The 25041-nt window shown below is 42.1% G+C and overlaps 1 protein-coding gene across 2 annotated transcripts in view; it reads right to left on the reverse strand.

The window, feature by feature from the left end:
* Nucleotides 1-24835, reverse strand: part of tapt1b (transmembrane anterior posterior transformation 1b) — a 155597-nt gene extending 130762 nt beyond the window's left edge. Inside the window, exons 1-2 of one of the 2 annotated variants that reach the window (XM_078545163.1) lie at nucleotides 24642-24835; nucleotides 16102-16232 (exon numbers count right to left, since the gene is read on the reverse strand). In XM_078545163.1, the coding sequence (XP_078401289.1) occupies nucleotides 16102-16232; nucleotides 24642-24786 (276 nt within the window). In that variant the 5' untranslated portion in view covers nucleotides 24787-24835. The remainder of the gene's footprint in view (nucleotides 1-16101; nucleotides 16233-24641) is intronic. The other variant, XM_078545172.1, reaches the window with a different exon arrangement.
* Between the last annotated feature and the right edge of the window lie 206 nt (nucleotides 24836-25041).

Genomic DNA, 25041 nt, shown 5'->3' on the forward strand with positions numbered 1-25041 from the left:
CCAATATCAGAATTGTTTTTCTCCATCTGAGCTACTTAAGTTAGGAACACGGAAAAAGCTATAATCAAAGAGGACAGCGTAAGTGCTCCAATTCCCTTGCTTCAATATTGTACCTGAATGCATGGAAGATTACTGAACAACGTCTAAAATGAATTTTTTTTTAAAATTATAATCAGTTGAGTATGGATATTTCACAGCTCAAAAACATTACTTATTTCAAACATACTGAAAAGTTTTATAACTAACCTTGCAAGTAACAACTGTACAAACCACAAAATCAGACTGAACAGTTTTCAGCATAGATTTATTAAAATATTTAAAAGTGATTGGGATTAGTGTACTGGGCAGAAGAGAATGCTGTGTAATTTTTAATTAGTGTTGTTCAACACTGGCATTTTAGATATGCTCCACAATACCTCCACCACTGATTTTCATTATTCATAAGTGGAGCATGTCACTGTCAGCCAACCATCTAAACTGTGCAGCACCTTCTACAGAGCAGCTGGGGCCAGGACAAGAAACCATGTGTCTCCTTAACCAAAGTGAAGAACAGTTTACGAGCAGCAGACAGCTCAAACCTTGAAGTGGCAAGCAGAATATTGGAATCAATTCAAAGATCTGGGGCGGGGGATGGGGGGGGATGGCGGTTGGAAGAGAGAGAGGAAGCGAGAGAGAGAGGAAGAGAGAGAGAGAGGAAGAGAGAGAGAGAGGAAGAGAGAGAGAGAGGAAGAGAGAGAGCGAGAGATAGAGAGAGAGAAAGAAAAAGCAAGAAAAGGAGAAAAAGGTCAGGTAGAGAGATACCATTAGCACACAGCTTTTGGAGGAGGGCAGCAGCTTAGATAGCAGCTTCCTAATTTCCATGATTAATCATGTATGTATTACCAACCAGAAGCTGCTGTCCAATTTCCATGTACATGATGGTGACTGCTGTTAGTCTCACTGTTGTTTTATTTCTACCACAAAACTCAGGGCCAATGGCTTGTCTTAACATTTACTTCAATTGACATTTGCTCCTTCTAGTGAACAACATATTCCATGAGTACCTTCAATGTACACTGGAAACAAACTGGATAATCCTATTCCTATCAAAGATGTCCACAACAGAAGATGATTCCAGATAAGGTATTCTTCTAAAGTGCACAATTCCATGCATCTTATATTAATGCTTTAAAACTCTTCACAGTAAGAGGATCAATATACATAATTTTCTATTATTCACTTTCAACCCAGGTCCTAGGCCTGTGATTGAAAGCACGAGTATCTGGGGTAAATTTCTGGGAAAGTTCAGGGCATTTAGCTCAAGTCTACAACAGCAGGGTCAGTGTTGGAGGCATCCACAGGAGGAGGAGGCCAGGTAGCGCATCTCTGCCCATTGGAAGTTTGAAATTCCTGGGTGTGCATGTGCATGCATCAGGGCTTCCTCTGGGTCCCAAAATGCAACAGCGACCAACATCTGAAAGTTTGCTGTTAATGTATCTGAAATACTTCCTCGGTCATTTATTTCTTCTCTCCTATGTATCTAGATTTTTCTCTTCCACACAATATTTTCCTTTCTTTCTTTATACACTACTTCCTTGCCTTCTCTCTCTGTCTACTGGGAAAAGAACTGGGAGCAGTCCTACAAAATCACCAGTGAAACTTCTAACCTCATATCCACTCTATTACAAAGACTGACTACATCCAGAACTGTGCATGGAGCTTGAAGAGTTGGGTGAATCCATGAAAAAAAGTGGCAACTAGAACTTAATGTGTGGGAATTCAGTGTGGGATGTAGGGGAAAGAGGTGCTAAGGACTTTATGCTAAGGAGCGATAGTAAATATAATAAACAATTAAACCTCTACACTGATCAGCCTGTCTTTCAATTGCTTGTAATCGACAATAAGCTTCTTGTGTAACGGTAATTTTGAGGAGTTTGGCAAGATCAGAATGATCAAGCAACTGCTGCAATGCAGTTGTCATCAGGTGACTATCTACATTGGCCAAATCATTACCCAGTATAAAATCTATCCCTTCAATAGGTAAACTAGGAACAACTGCCACAGTAACGATTCCATTTACTACGTCCCTTCGTAAATTGACTTTACACAGGGAACAGGTTCATAAATCCCCATGAATAACCCCATTACTACTTTTTCCTTCATCAAACCATCTGGAACACAAATCGTATCATCAGCCACCATCAATGGTTAATCTAGTATGTCTCAAACTATTAACTTGTTTACTGGTTTTATTGGACGAGCAAGGGAACACTTCTCCCTTAGAGACAAAAACTCTATAACCTCCAGTAACCTGTTTCACCTTAGTAGTATTCAAGGAAGAATTCCTTTGACTATCCTCAGCCATATCCCCTATTCTAGTATGTTCGGAGGGCACAGGTTTAACTTGTACCATTGCCACTGTTTCAGTAACCATTTCCTTTTCCGGTACAGCCTTTTCTGAAGGATTATCCTTAAGGATTAAGCGCACCTATTACTGCCACTGGTTTACCATTCAGCTTCCAACAATTTACTTTTACATGCCCCATCTTATGGGGATAAAAACATATAGTTTCTTTATATCTCTTTTATCCTCTGCACTATAATTTCTACTGACTGGAACTATTTCCACCTTCTCCCCAAGATGGAATCTAGAGGAATAGAAAAGAATCTTTGTAGGTTTACAAATGGAGGTCTACTGCCCCCAAGCGGCCTATGTGATACATCACACCCATCTGCCAGAACCGCTGCTTCCCATACGTTAGAAACCTTACCAGCTGTGCACTAATAACTATTGGGATGCTGTTTTGAAGTTCTTCTAGTATTGTTAGCTGTCTCACATTCTCAGAAGTTTGATCTAACTTCAGTGATCAAAACCACCCATCAAACAACATTTCCTTCTCCCAAGCAAATTCTACAAACGTTTCATTTGGTCGGAAGTGCGAAATTTCAACTTATAATGCTTATGTGCTTGTCCTTGATGCATAAGTACCACAGTTTTAACTACTTCAATCTGAGGATTGTTTTTCCGAAAGGCTAAAATATACATCCATAGTCCTCCTGACCAAAACCCTTTGCAAAATGAGTGTCCGTTAGCCACTTTAGTCATGTGGCCGCCTTTTCAAACGCGAAAATATTTTTCAACGGCAACTTCAAGGAATTTAGGCACTAAATGAAGACTCTCGGTTATATCAAAGCTCAGAGTGGGACTCAACTCCTCATCCAAGCTACTAGACCCGTTTATACCTCATAACCCAAGCTTTTCTCTAGCTAGTTCATGCTGTCTGATTTCTTTCTCTTTGAAGCACTCTTCTCCTTTCCTTATCTCTCTCCTCCCTTGCTAACTTCTCCCTCTGGAGTTCAAGTTTAAACTTTCTCATTTCTCTTTCCAGTTTGAACTTTTTCCATTGCTCTTTTTCTCAAGCTGTTTCATCAGCAATTGATTTCTCACTGATTCAACTGAATTACTATCTGGATTAACTTCCTCCAATTCCAAATGCTATGCTTTTACCTCTTATGTCAGCTTTCTTAGCCCATACATTTAACTCTAACTTCAACTTCTCTGCTAATGCAACAACCTAACCTTGGTTAATTGTTACAAATCACCCAGGGATAAATCTTCCCTCTCCAGAAGAGTTGTAGCAATTGACAATGCCATTCTGCTTTTAAATCAGTATAGTAAAATTCACTATGAAGATCTCATCAGCCTCAACCTCAGCCAGTACCAACACTGATATTTGTCTGTGGATTCGAAATCCCGCAAGCACCTTGTCCAACTTATGTTATGATCCTGGACCAGACACCCAAGTTCTTGGTACAATCCCATTAGGGACCAAAGACTTTTTGTTCAGAGTAGACAAAGTTTGAGATTCAAGACATTTGCTAAGGTAATAAAGCCACAAGATTCCATGATTTTGAACAAACAAAATGACTATACAAGGTCAGAATGATAAATCAATTTACAGTGTTGATCTCATACTCTAACATTCAGGGTAAATATGAGGTACACATGAATTAACAGGCAAACTGTGGTCAAACACACCACCCTGCACAATAAATCACAGATGTCACAGATTTGAGAGGTTTCATCCAAACATCAGTAAATAGACGCAACCAGACTCTCATTCATTCATTCATGGGATGTTGGTATCGCTGGCTAGATTAGCATTTATAGAAACATAGAAACTAGGAGCAGGAGTAGGCCATTCGGCCCTTCGAGCCTGCTCCACCATTCATTATGATCATGGCTGATCATCCAACTCAATAGCCTGCTCCCCCTTTCTCCCCATACCCTTTGATCCCTTTCGCCCCAAGAACTATAACTCCTTCTTGAAAGCATACAATGTTTTGGTCTCAACTACTTTCTGTGGTAATGAATTCCACAGGCTCACCACTCTCTGGGTGAAGAAATTTCTCCTCATCTCAGTCCTAAATGGTCTACCCCATATCCTCAGACTGTGACCCCTGGTCTGGACTCCCCAACCATCGGGAACATCCTTCCTGCATCTACCCTGTCTAGTCCTGTTAGAATTTTAGAGGTTTCTATGAGATCCCCCTTCATTCTTCTGAACTGCAACGAATATAATCCTAATCGACTTAATCTCTCCTCATATGTCAGTCCCGCCATCCCAGGAATCAGTCGGGTAAACCTTCGCTGCACTCCCCCTATAGCAAGTACATCCTTCCTCAGATTAGGAGTCCAAAACTGTACACAAGATTCCAGGTGTGGTCTCACCAAGGCCCTGTACAATTGCAGCAAGACATCCCTGTTCCTGTACTCGAATCCTCTGGCTATGAAGGCCAACATATCATTTGCCTCCTTTACCGCCTGCTGCACCTACATGCTTACCTTCAGCGACTGGTGTACAAGGACACCCAGGTCTCATTGCACATTCCCCTCTCTCAATTTATAGCCATTTGGATAATAATCTGCCTTCCTGTTTTTGCTACCAAAATGGATACCCTCACATTTATCCACATTATGCTGCATCTGCCATGCATCTGCCCAGTCACTTAGCCTGTCCCATATTGCCCATCGCTAATTGCCCTCGAGAAGGCGGTGGTCTGCTGCCTTCTTGAACCACTGAAGTCCATGTGTTGTAAGAACACCCACAGTGCTGTTAGGAGTTCCAGGATTTTGACCCAGCGACAGTGAAGGAACAGTGATTATAGTACCAAAGTCAGGATGGTGTGTGACTTGCAGGTGGTGGTATGCCCATGCATTTGCTATCCTTGTCCTTCTAGGGGTAGAGGTCACGCATTTGAAAGGTGCTGTCAAAGAAGCCTTGGTGAGTTGCTGCTGTGCACCTTGTAGATAGCACACAGTGCTGCTAATTTGCATCAGTGGTGGAGCAAGTAGATGTTGAAGGTGGTGGATGGGGGGGCGGTGCCAATCAAGCGGGCTGCTTTGTCCTGGATGGTGTTGAGCTTCTTGATTGTTGTTGGAGCTGCACTTATCCAGGCAACTGGAGAACATTCCATCACACTCCTGACTTGTACTTGCAGACGGTAGACAAGATTGGGGAGTCAGGTGGCAAGTTACTCCCCACAGGAATTCCCAGCCTCTGACCTACTCGTGTAGCCACAGCATTTATATGGCTGGTCCAGTTCAGTTTCTGGTCAACAGTGAGTTCATTGAATATCAAGGGGAGATGGTTAGTTTCTCTCTTGTTGGAGATGGTCACTGTCTGACACCTGTGTGGCGTGAATGTTACTTGCCACTTATCAGCCCAAGCCTGGATATTGTCCAGGTCTTGCTGCATATGGACATGGAGTGCTTCAGTATCTCAACAGTCCTGAATGGTGCTGAACATCGTGCAATCAACAAATATTCCCATTTCTGACCTTATGACGGAGGGAAGGTCATTGATGAAACAGCTGAAGATCATTGGGCCGAGGACCCTGAGGAACTCCTGCAGCAATGTCCTGGGGCCGAGTTAAATTAACCTCCACCAACCACAACCATCTTTCTTTGTGCTAGGTATGACTCCAACCAATGGAGAGTTTTCTCCCTAATTCCCACCGACTCCAGTTTTGCTAGGGCTCCTTGATGCCACATTCTTGTCAAATGATGCCTTGATGTCAAGTGCAGTCACTCTCACCTCATCTCTGGAGCTCAACTCTTTTGTCCACGTTTGTACCAAGGCTGTAATGCGGTCAAGAGTTGAATGGCGCTGACAGAACCCAAACTCAGTGTCAGTGAGCAGGTTATTGCTGAGTAAGTGCCACTTGATCACACTGGCAACAACACTTTTCATCACGTTGCTGATGATCGAGTGTAGACCGATGGCCCAGTAATTGGCCAGGTTGGATTTGGCCTGTTTTTTGCTGAAACTCTCTCTCTCTGAGGGATTCCAGTCTTCACCCTCGAAGAACTCACCCTGGAATTCTCTTTAAAAGTTGCTCCAACTTGGACGGCGTCAACAGGATTTCAACCTCACAGGATTTCAATCTTGTTTCCTGAGACCCATTCCCTTGGGTTCCCAAGGCTGCACTTCAGCACTGACTCAAGCACAGCTTCAGCTCTTAGCCATGCTGAGCAGAATACTGCTCCAAAGGGTTAGCTTCGCCCCAATGGCCCACAACACAGTCACCAATCTTCTGCTGCCTTCTTAGATCTTCAGGACTTCTCCCGAGCCCTCTTCAATTGTCAGAGCTTCTCTTGAGCCTTCTCCACTGCCAACCGCCGCCCTTTTCTGCTTGAAGCCTTTCTCTGGTCTTCTTTCTTCTTAACTTAAATGGGACTTCTCCCCGTCTCCTGTTTCTGTCACCTGCTTGATACTTCCTTTGAGTCTTCACCCTGTCCCCTCTGCTTGCCTTGTCTGGGAATCTCAACTATGACGCTCAGCTCCTGGGTCACATGTCCCCATTTTCACACTGTTTCTTTTTGCGTTGGCACCTTGAGACCATCCTCCGCCTGAAGAATTACAAAACACTGAATTGCGCACGTACCACCCACTCCCGGCCTGTTCACATGCAAAATTCCTGGGGCTTGCCGGGACTTGGGAGCTCCTGGCCTCCCGACAATGAGGTAAGTCTGGATCTCAACAGAAGGCTGAAGATACTTTTGCAAGAACAGATATGAAGCAATGGATATTCGCATAATTTTATATGCATCCAAGTGTTGGAACATGGGAAAGGTAGCCAAGCAAAAGAGAGAACTACTTGTATCCAGGATACAAAGAAGCAAGAATGATACAATAAGATCATGTCTTGGACAAGAAACAACACACAGAAGTTCCAAGAAAGATGTCAACAACAGTTTATGTGTATTACAAGAATAGAATCAGCCTCTTCTGACCCTACTCAAAGGTACATAGAATAAGATAAAGTGCTGGATAGACCATTTCAAGAATGATTTACGATACAGATGTCAGAAGTCAAAGTCAGAGTTATACAGCACAGAAACTGGCCCTTCAGCCCATCGAACCTGGATAGTTCAGACTGACAACAGTGCAGGAAATTCATTCATCCCCCTGCCCCGCCATCATCATTGGCTGAGCTGACAGACAGACAATTTGTTGTAGTAGAACCATGGGGTGAAAATTCTTGACATAAAAAAATTGCTCAAAACACAATGCGAATGTGGTAAGCAATGAACTAAGGCTTCAGTGTATTTGGATGCTCAACTGGGGAAAAAAAAATCATCAAATGCTATGGAGGGGAGCATTCACGAGGGTTAAAATAGTCCCATTTCCTCAGTAATGCTGTGAAGGTCACTGAGTTGCAATATGAATATCAATTCAGGAAATATAGACTCTTAACTTTTGTCTACATGACACTGTTTTCCCTCTTTCTCTCCTCTGGTCTCACTACGCCTTTTTAATTATTTCACTTTGGAATGGGGAAAAGGGCTGCCAAAAGCTGCTGCTGCAGAGAAACGTGGCTCTCAGCAGCGTTCTTCTCATCCTCTTCCCTCTGCCTCCGTCAGTAACTCACACTTCTGCCCCAAGCCCTCAAACAATACCCTACTTAACAGCAACCACTTCTCCACTGAGCAAACCATGCAAATTTATTGCCCATCCCAACTGAGTGAAGGTGCACCATCATGCAACTAACCCTTAATTTATGATCTACTTCCCACTCATCTTTTCACGGGTAGATGGCTAGAGGCTGGGTTACTCTCAATCTATTTCCTATTTCATTCCTATCCATTTCCTTAATAGACCATGGGTAGAAATTTTCATTTGGCAGGCAGGCGCAAACTGGACCCGCTCGGTCGAAGTCAACGCGCAGCTGCACGATAGTTCGGTCGGCGGGCATGCACCAGAACGAGCAGCGCGCCCGCCGACAATAAAAAGGCCTGAGGAAATATACTATCCTCTTACTCTTGATGCAACAGCAGGTAGAAAATTTAATGTCAAATCAGGCAAGATAATTAAACATCTTCTGTTTGGCTCATGATTCAAAATTCATCTAATTTTTTTTTAGATGAGGATCTCTTGCGCTGGGTGGCTGGTTAGCCAAGTTGGCTAAATGGCTAATGTGTGGTTCAGAATAACACCAACAGCACAATTTAGATTGCCATTCCAGTTGAGGTAGACTTGGGACCTGCCTCCTCGCTCTGACCCCAAAAGCCAATGATAAACCACTACTGAAAAAAAACTGCCAATGAAATGGTTCAGGATGACTTCGTCAGTAGACACGGAGCCAAGAACCTGCCTTTGGGCAGGGCACTCATGAATTAATGAATCTGTAATGCTAAGGGAAGACACTGGGCTTATTACATTTTCTAAGCTTATGGAACACAAAGATACAAAGGAATCACACACATAACCCTCAACTATTATACCCTTTGCCTAACAAACTTCAAACGTTGCTTTCCTTCTAGCTTTTGTTCAAATTGTTTTGAAAACAACTGAGCAACAGTTACTCATGCTAAAGAAAACTATTCCATGAGAGAACAACATTGATGTATCCAAACAAAACAGATACACTTCAAATGCTGACTGCACAATCTGCATTCAAACGGCTTTGGGCAAATGTATCAAGTTCAATTACACTTTTGGGAGAGGTTGAGCATTTCAAACAAAAAAAACCATTTTTTTTTAAAAAGGCATTAAAACATGAAAGGCACGTCAATATATGAATTTAATTTTGTCTATGAAATCCATTGTTTTTGATAAAAGCAAAATATTGTGGATGCTGGAAATCAAACAAAAACAGAAAGTGCTGGAAAAATTCAGCAGGTCTAACAGCATATGTGCAGAGTGAGAAACAAAGTTAACGTTTCGAGTCCGTATGACCCTTCTTCAGAGCTGAAAAGAAGTGGAAATGTGATGAATCATGGCTGTTCTGTGTGTTTCGAATTCCACATTCCCATCTACCCCCCCGATAACCTTTGATTCCCCTGCCTAACAAAAATCGACCTATCTCGGCCTTAAAAATATCCAATGACCCCACCTCCAAAGGCAGTGTTCCAATATCTCTCAACCCTCAAGAGAAAAAAAATTCTCCTCATCTCTGTCCTAAAAGCGCAACCCCTAATTTCAAAAAGTGTCCCCTAGTTCTGGGCTCACCCACAAGAGGAAACATCCTTTCCACATCCACCTTGTCAAAACCATTCAGGATCTTATATACCTCACTCAAGTCACCACTGACTCTTCTAAACTCCAGTGGAAACAATCCCAATCTGTCAAGTCTTTCCTCATAAAACAACCCAGTCATTCCACGTACCAACCTAGTACACCTCCTCTGAACCACCTCCAACGCATTTACATCCTTCCTTAAATAAGGAGACCAAAACCGCACACAATATTCCAAGATGTGGTCTCACCAATGCCCTGTATAACTAAGGCTTAGCATCCTTACTTTTATGTTCAATTCCTCTCATAATAAAGGATATCATTCCATTAGCCTTCTTAAGTGCTTTAAACTGCTCCACAGTTTAAAACGGCAAAAGGAGAGCCAAGATTTTTACAGTTTTAAACAACAGGAGGAGAGCCAGGGGCAAAGAGAGAGCAGACTGCGTGAGAAGGGCAGCGGCGGCAGGAGATAAAAACCGACGGCAGAGAGCCCCTTCAACCTGTTTCTACCTGTCAGGGCCAAGGTGTGGCATCACTGGAAAATAGGTAGGTGACTGGTGTGTATCTCTTCCGTGTCTCTTTTGATTGGCCAAGTGGTTTAAATCAGGAGACGTTATTATAGCTGAAGCATAGAGTTAAGAAATTCACTTATAAAATATTTAACATCCAATTTATTAATTAAATAGAATAGAGATGGCTGGGCAGGCGATGTGTTGCAACTGTAGCATATGAGAGCTGGTGGACGCTGGTGCGATCCAGTGACCACATTTGCAGTAAGTGTTGGTTGCTCAAAGAAGTTTGGCTCAGAGTTGATGAGCTGGAGACCGAGCAGGGAACACTGCAACACCTCAGGGAAGGGGAGAGTTACCTGGACACTGTTTCAGAAGGCAGTCACACCCCTTAGATTAATTATATCAAATTTGGTCCATGGTCAGGGACAGGAGGGTGAGACTGCGAGTGAGGCAGGTATGGGGATCCAGAATTTAGCTTTGGAGGAGCGTCAGCTAGTGCCCTTGTCCAATAGGTACGAGGTTCTTGCTCCTGGTGTGGATGAGGGCAAAGCTTGCAGGGAGGATGAGCGAACTGACCATAGCACTGTGGTACAGGGTGCCATTCAAGTTGGGGGAGAAAAGAGAAATGTAGTAGTAATAGGGGGTAGAATAGAGAGGGGAATAGATACTGTTCTCTGCAGCATAGACAAAGTCCCAAAGGCTGTATTTGCCTACCTCGTGCCAAGGTATCTCTTCTGGGCTGAAGAGGAACTTGGAGTGGGAGGGGAAGGAGCTAGTTGTCGTGGTCCACGTAGTTCCCAACAACATATGTAGGGCTAGGAAAGAGGTTCTGCTGAGGGACTACGAGAGCTTAGGGCTAAATTAAAAAGTAGAACCACAAAAGGTAATAATCTCCGGATTACTATCTGAGCCACGTGCAAATTGGCGCAGGGTAAATAAAATTAGAGAGGTAAATGCGTGGCTCAAAGGTTGGTGTGGGAGAAATAGTCCCAATTCATGAGATACTGGCACCAGTACTGGGGAAGGAGAGAGCTGTTCCGTTGGGACGGGCTTCATTTGAACCATGCTGGGACCAGTGTCCTGGTGAATCGTGTAACTAGGGTTATAGATAGGACTTTAAATTAATTAGCGGGGGGGGGGGGTCAATTGAAGGGAAGTTTAGAAAATCAAAAACAAACGAGAGCGCAGAGGTGCAGGGTAGTGAAGAGAGTGTGACAGAAAGAAGAAGAAAATATAAGCAGAAGAGTGCAGCAGCAGAAATTAGAACCAGAATGAGTAATAATAGTAAAAAGTCAAAGCTTAAAGCTCTTTATCTGAATGCACGCAGCATTTGTAACAAAGTAGATGAGCTGACAGCACAAATAGAAATAAATGGATATGACTTGATAGCTATTACGGAGACATGGTTGCCAGGTGACGAAGACTGGGAACTCAATATTCAAGGGTATTCGACTTTCCGGAAAAAATAGGAAAAAGGAAAAGGAGGTGGGGTAACTTTGTTAATATAGGAAGGTATGAGTGCAGTGGTGAATAGTGATCTAGGTGCAATAGATCATGATGTGGAATCAGTTTGGGTGGAAATAAGGAAAAGCAAGGGGAAGAAGTCACAGTGGGAGTTGTCTATAGGCCCCCAAAGAGTTGCTTCACTGTAGGACAAAGTATAAATTCGGAAATAATAGAGGCATGCAAGAAGGGCACTACAATTGTTATGGGTGATTTTAAACTGCATATTGACTGGACAAATCAGATTGGCAGGGGTAACATGCAAGACGAATTTGTAGAGTGTATCAGGGATTGTTTCTTAGAGCAATACGTTGCAGAATCTACCTAGGAACAGGCTATTTTAGATCTAGTAATGTGTAATGAGGTAGGATTAATAAGAGATCTCATAGTTAAGGATCCTCTAGGGGGTAGCCATCACAACATGGTAGAATTTCAAATTTAGGTTGAAGGCGAGCAACTCGGGTCTCAAACCAGTGTCCTCAACTTCAATAAGGACAATTACAGAGGTATCAAGAGAATTGTCTAAAGCAGGCTGGGAAAATAGACTAACGGGAAGGTTAGTGGATGAACAGAGGCAGACATTTAAGCAGATATTTCATAACGTTCAGCAAAACTCTTTCCTGGTCAAAAAGAAGGGCTCGACCAGAACCACTCGTGGTTAACAAAGGCGGTCAAGGAGAGTATCCAATCAAAAACTAAGGCATACAAAGCAGTGAAAACTAGTGGTGGGCCAGAGGATTGGCAATTTTTTTAGGAACCAGCAGCAGGTGACTAAAAAGCTAATAAAGAGGGAGAAAATTGATTATGAAAGTATATTGGCAAGAAATATAAAAACAAACAGCAAGAGCTTCTACGGGTATATAAAAAGAGAGTAGCTAAAGTGAGCATGGCAAGGGTCCCATTGGAGGATGCAACTGGAGAATTGATAACGGGAACAGGGAAATGGCAGATAATTAAAACTAATATTTTACATCAGTCTTTATAAACATTCCAAAGATATCAGATAAGCGAGGAGCTAATGGAGGAAAGATCTTGTAACAGTCTCTATCACGAGGGACAAAGTATTTGACAAACTAATGGGACTAAAGGCAGACAAGTCGCCTGACCTGATGGCCTACATTCAAGGGTTTTAAAGTAAGTGGCTGCAGACATAGTGGAGGCATTGGTCGAAATATTCCAGACCTCACTGAATTCCGGGAGGGTCTCAGTGGATTGGAAAACCGCTAATGTGACATACCTGTTCAAGAAGGGATGGAGAAAGCAGGAAACTATAGGCCAGTCAGCCTAACATCTGTTGTTGGGAAAATGTTAGACTCCATTATTAAGGAAGAAATAGAAGGGCATTTAGAAAAGCTTAACGCAATCAAACAGTCAACACGGTTTTGTGAAAGGGAAATCATGTTTGACAAATTTCCTAGAGCTCTTTGAGGATATATCAAGCAGAGTTGATAAAGGGAAGCCAGTAGATGTAGTGTATTTGGATTTCCAGAAGGCATTCAATAAAGTGCCACATAAAAGGTTATTGCACAAGATAAGAATTCATGGTATCGGGGGGGTGGGGTAATGTATTAGCATGGATTGAGGATTGATTAATACACAGAAGACAGAGAGTTGGGATTAGTGGGTCTTTTTCAGGTTGGAAATACGTAACTAGTGGAGTGTCACAAGGATCAGTCCTATGGCCTCAATTATTTACTATCTATATTAATGAGTTCGGGGGGGGGGCAGAGTGTAATGTATCCAAATTTGCTGATGATACAAAAATAGGTGGGAGGGCATGTTGTGATGGGGACATAAGGAATCTGCAAGGGGATTTAGATAGGTTGAGTGAGTGGGCAAAAACTTGGCAGATGGAGTTTAATGTAGGGAAGTGTGAGGTCATGCACTTTAGTAGCAAGAATCAAAAGGCAGACTATTATTTAAATGGAGAGAGACTCCAAAAAAGTGCAGCACAGAGGGACCTGAGTGTTCTTGTGCATGAAACACAAAAAGTTAGCATGCGGTACAGCAAGTAATTAAGAAGGCGAATGGAATTTTAGCCTGTATTGCTGGGGGTTGGAGTTTAAAAATAGGGAAGTCTTGTTACAACTATATAGGGTGTTGGTGAGGTCACATCTGGAGTACCGTGTACAGTTTTGGTGCCCGTATTTAAGAAAGGATATACTGGCAATGGAGGCAGTTCAAAAGAGATTCACTAGGCTGATTCCTGGGACGAACAGGTTGACTTATCAAGAACAGCTATACAGGTTAGGCCTTTATTCATTAAAGTTTAGAAGAATATGGGGTGATCTTATTGAAACGTAGAAGATTCTGAGGGGGCTTGACAGGGTAGATGTTGAGATGATGTTTCCACTAGTGGGGGAATCTCGAACTAGGGGACATAGTTACAGAATAAGGGGACATTCATTTAAAACTAAGATGCAAAGGAATTTCTTCTCTCAGAGGGTGGTGAATGTCTGGAATTCTCTACCTCAGAGCTGTGGAGGCTGCATCACTGAAAGTACTTAAAGAGGAGGTAGATAGATTTTTAGAATATTGGGGCATTGAGGCCTACGAGGAGCTGGCACGAAAGAGGAGCTGAGGCCTGGGGCAGATCAGCCATGATCTTATTGAAAGGCAGGGCAGTCTTGAGGGGCCAAATGGCCTACTCCTGCTCCTATTTCTTATGTTATGTTCTAATAATTTTCTGTGACTCATGCACTAGAACACCTAGATCCCTCTGCGCCTCGGAATTCTGCAGTCGTTCTTCATTTAAGTAATACTCTGCTTTTTTATTTTTCTGCCAAAGTGAACAACTTCACATTTTCCCACATTATACTCCATCTACCAGACTTTTGCCCACTCAACCTATCTATATTCATCTGCAGCCTCCTCATGTTCTCTTCGCAACATACTTTCCTGCCTATCTTTGTGAATCTGCAAATTTAGCTATCATGTCTTCACTCCCATCATACAAGTCATTGATAAAAATTGTAAAAAGTTGAGGCCCCAGCACAGACCCCTGTGGGACTCCACTAGTCACATCCTGCCAATCTGAAAAGGACTCATTTATGCATGCTCTGTTTTCTACCAACCAGCCAGCCAATCTTCTTTCCATGCTAATATGTTACCCCCATACCATGAGCTTTTATTTTCCGCAATGACCTTTGATGTGGCACCTTATCAAATGCCTTCTGGAAATCGAAATACAGCATGTCCAGAGGCTCCCCTTTATCCACAGCACATGTTACTCCTTCAAAGAACTCCAATAAATTGGTTAAACATGGTTTCCCTTTCATAAAACCATGTTGACTCTTCCAGATTACATTGAGTTTCTCTAAGTGCACAGCTATAACCTCCTTAAATGATCGATTCTAACATCTTTAAAAAAAATTACTTGGATTCCATAGGCTTTCAATGTAGATATTTGACATTGCACAAGCTTAAATAAAATTAGATTTTCCAAGGCAAGAAAGCTTGTTCAGCAGTAGTTACGACTTGATCTACCAGTAAAAACTAACTCAGTTACACCCCATTCAACAAGGCATAACATTGTTTGGGCCTTTTGTTTAAAAAACAGGAATAGTACAACATAAAGGGGTTCATATCAGTTCAAGTGATTTCTAAAGATTGCCACATATGGGACGCCAACAGTAAACCCTGTGCAGGAGCAGGGAATGACTAACAGTAATTTCTTGATTTTTCTGTTTAACTGTGCATTGTGTGGATAACAAAAGTTGCAGTTTCACAGTTGCCATGACAGCAAATGCTGATAGCTTCAGCGTCAGTACAACTGCAAAATCTGGGCAATTATTAATAAATAGCAGATATCTAATTTTTTACCCCACAAGGGGATAAATAAATGCTGGCACCTAATACTTACCTTTTTTTTTGCAGAATATACTAGATAGAATTTCCACTTTGGGCACAATCGGTAATCTGGACACAAATTGCACTAGTTTTCCTGGAATCAAGTTATGGGGTTCAAGTTTCCCCTTGAATACACCTCCATAATCAAGAACATAAAAGCATGCATGAACCAATGCAACCTAGCAAAGACACTACTTCCTTGTATCACATATACTCTAGCTTAGCCTATTCCTTTGAGGATTCCAAACCGACTACAAGATTTGGAAAGCCACAGCTTAACTATCCCTGAAAACTGTTAACTGGAATTCTTTGAGTAACTATCAACTACATTTGATAATAATATACAGCCAAACAAATCATATAGTGCTTTCAAACAAATGGAGGTTATACCTACAAAATTACAGAACCACTATTGTACACCATGTAAATTTTACAATGCAGCAACCTATAATTTAAAATGGCAGTACAGCATAAACTTTGTTACTTCTGATCATGGTACTTCAATGCTGAAAAAAGAAAGTTTAGCAAGATCACTGTAAAAAGACTGAACATAGCTATAAATGCTGATTACATTTGTGCCAATTATAAATTGGAGTGGAGCAGACTGATCACAGAAATAATATGACAGATAGTCAGGTTATAAAGGAAAACAACAATAAACAGATAATTCAAATGTAACAAAAACGTTAAGACAGGGTCAATTTTAGTCAACAAATCTACAAAGGTAAAAGCCATACCTTTTCCAGTTCCCGAGGAATTCGCAAACATGTGTATACTTTCTCCCTCCTTTCTTTATACTTGGCTTCATTGTGTTCCAAAAGATAACCCCGTGTCAACTCAGCACTAATAAACCTCAGCAGGGACAGATCTACAGAGAAAGGATTTTAAAAATAGGCATTATAAACATTAGTCGCTTGATGCTTCTTGAATGCTAGTTATTCATCTCATTTATTGAGCATACTGACTGAGCTAATGCAAAGCTGTCAGGTTTTTGCCTAACAGCAATTGCAATTTGAAAGTAATTAATTGCACATAAAACATATACATATAGGGGAAATAAAGTGCTATATAAATGAGGTTCTACCTTTCTTAAAGAAAACTTCAATTATTTCGACCAATATTTAAAGGAAAATCCCAAACTACAAGTTATACATGGCACTGCTTCTACAAGTAGAGAGTCTTTTTTTTATTCATTCACGGGGTGTGGGCTTCGCTGGCAAGGCCAGCATTTATTGCCCATCCCTAGTTGCCCTTGAGAAGATGGTGGTGAGCTGCCTTCTCGAACCACTGCAGTCCATGTGGTGTAGGTACACCCACAGTGCTGTTAGGAAGGGAGTTCCAGCATTTTGACCCAGCGACAGTGAAGGAATGGCGATACATTTGCAAGTGGTTGTGGGTTTAGAAGGTGCCGTCGAAGGAGCCTGGGGGAATTCCTGCCGTTCATCTTGTATTTGGTACACACTGCTGCTACTGTGCGTTGGTGGGGGTGAATGTTTGTGGATGTGGTGCCAATCAAGTGGGCTGCTTTGTCCTGGATGGTGTCAAGCTTCTTGAGTGTTGCTGGAGCTGCACTCATCCAGGCAAGTGGGGAGTATTCCATCACACTCCTGACTTGTGCCTTGCAGATGGAGGACAGGTTTTGGTGAGTCAGGAGGTGAGTTACTCATTGCACGGTTCCTAGCCTCAGACCTGCCACAGTATTTAAATTGCTAGTCCAGTTCAGTTTCTGGTCAATGCTAACACCCAGGATGTTGATAATGGGGGATTCAGTGAGGGTAATGCCATTGAACGTCAAGGGGCGATGGTTAGATTCTCTCTTGTTGGAGATGGTCATTGTCTGACGCTTGTGTGGCGCAAATGTTACTTGCCAGCCCAAGCCTGGATATTGTCCAGGTCTTTCTGCAGTTGGACATGGACTGCTTCAGTATCTGAGGAGTCGCGAATGATGCTGAACATTATGCAATCATCAGCAAACATCCCCACATCTGAATTTATGATGGAAGGAAGGTAATTGATGAAGCAGCTGAAGATGGTTGGGCCGAGGACACTACCCTGAGGAACTCCTGCAGTGATGTCCTGGAGTTGAGATGACTGACCTCCAACAACCACAGCCATCTTCCTTTGTGCTAGGCATGACTCCAACCAGCAGAGAGTTATATTTGATTTTGTCCAAAAACACACATTAATCATGCTCTTCAATGGAGGCGGGGTAAGAAAAAGAGCACATGCACTGTTTAAAATGCTACTCTCAAGCAAAATTTCTGAAAAGAGCTACGGCAATTGTTTTCACAAAAGAATGTAAATGATTACCTAAAGTGCCTGTTACTGACAGAATCAAATTATAAATAAAATGCTCAAGACACAAGTTTATTGCTGTGGTTAAAAGCTATTAATCACTTGGTAACAGGCCATCTTAGTCAGCATCAAAAACAGCTACTCAATACACCAAAAAGCCAGAGAAAATGCATAGAAGAGTTAACCACCCCATCCCACAGGCAAAAATTACCGGACTATATAGGTCCACTTGAACAAATGACAAACCACAACAGTAATTAGCTCAATGCCAATATCAATGCAATGAATCTAGACGATGTAAGCAGTAGTTATTATGCAAAATTATTAATGTGAGATTACAATTGCTTTCAGTTTATTACAATACCGTCAATAGTTCATTCATTATTAACCAAAAATTGCTAATCAATATTAAAACTAAAAAAAAAGGTGCCGGTAATCCAATACAAAATAGAAAATATGGCAAGTGCTAAGCAGATCAATCAGCCCAGATGAGGGAATGTTTTAGATGTAGAGGCTTTTTCACAATATTTGTAAACAAGATATACCATGCGAGAGAATAAAATCCTCATCAAGTTAAGCTAACAATTCCCAATAGGTCTATCAGGTTAGTCAATACATAATCCATGTATAGACGGCACATTTGGACACAAAAAACAATTGCACTTTCACACAAACATTGATTCCATATTTCAGTGCAAGTTCAGAGTCCAACAAGACTCCAGGGTGTAGTAGTGCGATATTCCCTGGTACTGTTCGAGTTGGACTTCTTGTGGATTACAATTCTACTATGGCATCAAACTTTGTTTACAAATACACTTGGACATTTATTTGAATATTTAGGGTGTGAACATTTGCTCTATGCTTTCCCAATAGCTAAACATTTAAGTGTTTGGAAAGAACACTGCACATGTGTATATTTAGGCAGGTTCAGCGGTAATCCCTGAACAACATAGCTAAGGTTTCAGCCTGGCTAGAACTGAAACAGTGTAAAAGTTTTGCGTGACTGAATGAAAATCAAAGTACAGCTATCAATCTCATGCTCCAAATTCAGTTAGTATACAAAATGGTAACAACCTGCAAATAGTTGCTTAGGGGGTGGTGGAAGTGGAGATGATCAAAATGGAACTTCAATGGGCACTTGATAACAGTGTTGGAGTGGAAAGAGAAGCCAATGCAGGTGGTCCTATGGCTTTGACTAGATAGATTAAAATGGAACCAGGCATGTGCTGTCCCACCCAGTGGGATGATGATGGACAGTCTTTGTAGGTAGATGATGTGGTCAACTGTGTTCTACCCTCTCCTCCCTCCTTTCCCTGCCACCATACATGCTTTAAACCTGTCAGATCTAACTTATTCCAGTTCTGATGGAAATTCATCAACCTGAGAACTTAACTCCTTTCACTCTCCAGGGGTACTCAACAGGTCCGCTGAGTATTTCCAGCATTTTCTGTTTTTATTTCAGATTTCAAGCATTCATGGCAATTTGCTTTCATATTGAATCTGGTGTTATAAAACCATGTTTTTATCAAAAATGGCTTTATTTATTGAGTGGACTGAAACCACAGGATAAGTTTTTTAAAAAGAACTGAGCAGTATTAAGTGGTCTAAACAACAGTTCTTAACATGGCTGAACATTTACATGACTTCACCTTGCAAACTGCAATTCTATCAAAAAAGGAGACATGATCTCTGGAAACTCTTTCGAGTTATCAACAGTCACAGATTGCAACTCTTTCGAGTATAATCACAGTTCTTGGTTTCCGGGAGTGGGACATGAACCCACAACCCTCTGATTCAAAGGCGAGGGTGCTATGAAATGATCTCTGGAAGTGGACCACCAGAACAATCAGTTTAAATGAGTGTGACTGACCCACCCCCTGAAATAGAAGTATTCTGTTTATCCAGGTGGATGCGGACCGATTAGTTAAGCTCATCACTTTGGACAATGGACCACAGCTGAGAGGAGTCTCCACTGACCATTTAAGCTGAACACTTTAGACAATGGACCCTGGCTGAGGAGGGTCTCCACCGTGGATCATTCAGATAATTCACTACAGTAAGCAATTAACACAATCAACGAACCTGGAATGAGGGTTTCCCAACTTGCTGTGACCATATTTAGTAACTGGCTAGTTTGTGAATAAAAGTTATGTGGTAGCAAGCCAGCACTTTGTCTGTGACTCACTCACTCTAGAAAAGTAGTTCTTTCTAACACTGAATGAGTGGGGAACAGGGAGAAGAGTACATGTGCTCTCTCTCTCTCTCCAACCTTTCTGCAAACATGTGCCTGCCTGTAAATGACCAGCCAAACACCACAGGCAATGTCTTCAACATAAACCAAACAGTTGCTGACTTCAGAGGAAAAGACAAATCATCGGTCAAGACTTTAAATTGCCTGGATGCAGAATCCAGGAGGGTGGAAGAAAAAAAACCACCGAGTAAGGCCTAAAACCATCCAACCCACCAACCTACAGGATCTATATATGATTGTGTTCAAAAGAAAGTCAAACAGCTTAACATACCCTCCCTCCTTGTAACCTACTTCTGGATGTGAGAGATTCTCTTGGGTGTATGTGTGAGTTAGAATGGATTTATAATTTTTCATTTATTGAGTATTAGTGATAATAAATGCTACTTCCTTTCCTTTTAAAGTGTACAAGAAAACCTGTGTGTCTTCTACAGCGGCAGCACTTGAACAGTTAAACACCACCTATGTTGACAAGCAAATTATTTTAAAAAACACCTGTTGCAGTCAACCAAGAGGCAGAAAGAGAGAGGAGCCTTTCTACCACTTCTTACCTGGCCATAACACTGCCATAGAAACACCAACTGCTTTAATGGGCACCCAATGTGGTGATGTAGGAAACACAGCAGCAAATCTGTACACAGCAGGATCCCATAAAAAGCAAAGTAAATCATAATCTGTTTTTAGTTATTGGTTGGTAGATAAACATTGGTCAAGAAGTCGACAGAACTTCCCTGCTCTTCTTCAAAATAGTGCCATGTGGTCAGTTACATCCAACTAACAATGTATTCAGGGCCTTGATTCAACATCTCTGAAGTGTCCGTCTAGATTTGGTGCTCAGCTCCCGAGAGTGAGACCTGAACACACAACCCTCTGATTTATAGAGGCGAGAGTGCTACCCTGAACCACGAACAACATACCTGGTTGCAGGGAGATAGAGCTAAATAACTGTGAACATTTAGCCAATTAAAGGGTTCTGTAAGGGAGATTTTCGCAGGTTGACTTTGTCCTGAAAGGGATTAACAGCTGAAAACAATTTCTGGTAAAAGAGGTTAACCATTTGAATCCTATGAATAACAGCTATTTCAATTGAGAGATACACCTTTACAACATTCCTTCATCTCAGTTAGAATTTGAAAGCATTGTGCATATAGCTGTTGCCTCAGTATCTACTGAAGACTACTACCAAGTGACTACCTAATTGCACAATTACAAGTAGGTATTACATATGTCATGAGAAGTTGTCATTATGGAAAGGTTTGAACTTTATAAAAAAAACCATTTTGGAACAGAGTGTGGGTTTAAGTAAAGTTTTGCAATTTAGCAAACAAGATTTCTCTTGATTCTGCTAATTTTATTAAGTAGTTTACAGCATAGAGTTAGATAAGGAACACACTTTGGCAGATCCTCTATCAAGAGAGCTAGACAGCTCAATGCAGCTCATTCTATACTCAGTTAGTGAGCATACCAGAAACATAAGAGGTTTATTGTTCACATTTGTAGGCTATCTCCAAAATTACTTCCTGTATATGGTTTCATTTCTGTACACAGGCTTACACGGGAAATGAACCTTTGTGCTTCGCATGAGGAAAGCAAGATATCTGGAGAATGTTTAAATCTTAAGCAATGATAATTAATGCATCTAATAAATGAAAGGTTATTCAACACCAGCAGTCAACGCACTAACTCAGCTAGAAGTCAAAGCCTTTTTCAGTCTAGTCTTTACCACCAAATTAGTTTTGGTCAGTTTTCCCTGGGCAATTAATTAAGTGAAAAGCTCAACAATTACTTGTTAAAAAACAAAAAGCAAGAATCACATTATGAAAGCTGAATGGCTAGTATACAAATACGATTACTAAATAAACCTTGACCACTCAGAAGACAATACATAGTTAGTAAAATACAAAAACTCTAAGCAATCCACTTTGGAAATGAAGGAAAAAAACTAAATGAAAAAGTTACCCAGTTTAGTCAGGAATTTTTATGTTAAGGATTACCAATGAATTAAGCTGCAAATGCATACTTAGGAAAGCCACAGATTTGAAACATTATATACAGGTCAAAAGCAAAACTACTGCAGATGCTGGAAATCTGAAATAAAACAGAAAATGTATAATGTAACCCTCCTTTTTAAGAAGGGAGTGAGGCAACAGACGGGAAATTACAGGCCGATTTGCCTGACCTCGGTCATTGGTAAGATTTTAGAGTCCGTTATTAAGGATGAGATTTCAGAATACTTGGAAGTGCATGGTAAAATAGGGCAAAGTCAGCATGGTTTCATCAAGAGGAGGTCATGCCTGTCAAATCTGTTAGAATTCTTTGAGGAGGTAACGAGTAGGTTAGACAAAGGAGAGCCAATGGATGTTATCTACTTGGACTTCCAGAAGGCCTTTGACAAGGTGCCGCACAGGAGGCTGCTCAGTAAGATAAGAGCCCATGGTGTTAGAGGCAAGGTACTAGCATGGATAGAAGATTGCCTGTCTGGCAGGAGGCAGAGAGTGGGGATAACGGGGTCCTGGCAGCCGGTGACTAGTGGAGTTCCGCAAGGGTCAGTGTTGGGACCACAACTTTTCACTTTATACATTAATGCTCTAGATGAAGGAACCTAGCGGGCATTCTGGCTAAATTTGCAGATGATACAAAGATAGGTGGAGAGACAGGTAGTATTCAGGAGGCGGGGAGGCTGCAGAAGGATTTAGACAGGTTAAGAGAATGGGCAAAGAAGTGGCAGATGGAATACAACATGGGGAAGTGTGAGCTCATGCACTTTGGTAGGAAGAAGAGGCATAGACTATTTTCTAAATGGGGAGAGAATTCAGAAATCTGGAGTGCAAAGGGACTTGGGAGTCCTAGTCCAGGATTCTCTTAAGGTTAACTCGCAGGTTGAGTTGGTAGTTAGGAAGGCAAATGCAATGTTGGCATTTATTTTGAGAGGACTAGAATATAAAAGCAGGGATGTGCTGCTGAGGCTTTATAAGGCTCTGGCCAGACCACATTTAGACTATTGTGAGCAATTTTGGGCCCCGTATCTCAGGAAGGATGTGCTGGCCCTGGAGAAGGTCCAGAGGAGGTTCACGAGAATGATCCCAGGAATGAAAGGCTTAACATATGAGGAACATTTGAGGACTCTGGGTCTATACTCGATGGAGTTTAGAAGGATGAGGGGGGATCTGATTGAAACTTACAGAATACTGAAAGGCCTGGATAGAGTGGACGTGGGGAAGATGTTTCCATTAGTAGGAGAGACTAGGACCCGAGGGCACCGCCTCAAAGTAAAGGGAAGACCTTTTAGAACAGAGATGAGGAGAAACTTCTTTAGCCAGAGAGTGGTGAATCTATAGAATTCATTGTCACAGAAGGCTGTGGAGGCCAGGTCATTGAGTGTATTTAAGACCGAGATAGATAGGTTCTTGATTGATATGGGGATCAAAGGTTACGAGAAGGCGGGAGAATGGGGTTGAGAAACTTATCAGCCATGATTGAATGGTGGAGCAGACTCGATGGGCCGAATGGCCTAATTTCTGCTCCTATGTCTTATGGTCTAAAATGCTGTGTGGATCTTGCAGCATCTGTGGAGTGAGAAACAGTTAGCATTAACATTAACTGTTTTCACTCCACAGATGCTGCTTGACCCAAGCGCCGGTTTGATAATATATAAGTAGTTGGATACTTTATGGCCAAATTAGTGAGGAGGGGTGCAGCTTATGTGATTGTCTGGAGACAAACAGGTTCCAATATTTTGCTGACTGACTGTAAATTCAGTGTATGTAGTAGTTTAGGTAACTACATCCAGAAATTAAGAAACCAACTTCTTTGTGAAGTCCAACTAAGTGCCAGGAGTTATCTACCAATTATGAACAATATATAAAATAATATGCCAGTGAATAAAAACAGAAAAGACCTCAAATGTTTCACAAGTATTAACAGTATGACCAAGATCTTTGTACAAAACATTTAAATACTTATTTGCATTTTGCAAATGGCTTTTTCCCCAGAGCTAACTTTGTTTTTGTTTACAGAAGTAAAAGGATATAATCAGTTTTTGTGGTTCCCATGAAGATGGATAGTACAACTGTAGCTCATTAGAGACTTTGACTGTAAAACCAAGAATATATCTAATGCGTCAGAGTGAGACATCCACACATACGTAGGTCCCAAGCAGAAATAAACACTCCGTGTATTTCTGATTAATAACTTTAAGCAAAAAAAAATTGTGCTGAGGACGGAAGGTGGTGGAATAGTTGCTGGGTAAGCCTGCGACACTGTCATCGGAACACAAACAATTCTCCCTCTATCGAACTGAGTGGAGCAACAGGTGGGCCCCATACAGGGAACACGCGGCTGTCAGTCTGCCTGGGATCAGACTGTGTAGCCAGAGAGTGCCACTGCTGACAGAACAAAGAGGAAGCCTCCTCCCCCACCCCGACACAGCCGCTGACAGCTGTCACTGGGCGGCCGGCTCGAGTCGCCTGGGTGATCAGCGCACGGACCGAGCTCGAATGCAAACACCGGCGCTGCAAATGCCAACGGCTTTCGTCGGACCCGGGAGCGAAACCATGTCAGGGGCAAAGAGTACCTGGGACACTCTCTGGTTTGCGCAATCCGCTCCATCCCGTCCCTTCTCCTAGCTGCTCGCAGCGCTTCCACTGACACAAGGCCCGTGATTCCGAACAACCCGCACCAACAAGACGCTACCCAGGACCATTCCACCGGGGGAAAAAGCTCGGCTCCACTCACCTGACAGATTCCGTTTTTGCCCTGCGTATTTGTTGGGATCTTCTTTTACTTCGTAAAAGCCCAGCGTTTCTGCCTGGTGGACACCGCGCTCAGAACCCCGACCCTGACTCTCCCTGTTATCTCCGCTCTCCGGCACCGCCGCCATCTTCTGACGGGAGGAAGAGGGGAGGGAAAAAAACACAAACACCGCTGTCATGTGACCGTCCGGGCTCCGGAACGGGTGCGCATGTGCGGGCATTCTGGCCCGCCCTCTGTGAGATGGGATCTGAGGGAAGGTGAAAAAACAAAAACAGAATTACCTGGAAAAACTCAGCAGGTCTGGCAGCATCGGTGGAGAAGAAAACAGTTGACGTTTCGAGTCCTCATGACCCTTCGGCAGAACTGAAGTATAGTTAGGAGA

Source organism: Cetorhinus maximus, chromosome 1, assembly GCF_964194155.1.
Source record: "Cetorhinus maximus chromosome 1, sCetMax3.hap1.1, whole genome shotgun sequence".
NCBI lineage: Eukaryota > Metazoa > Chordata > Chondrichthyes > Lamniformes > Cetorhinidae > Cetorhinus > Cetorhinus maximus.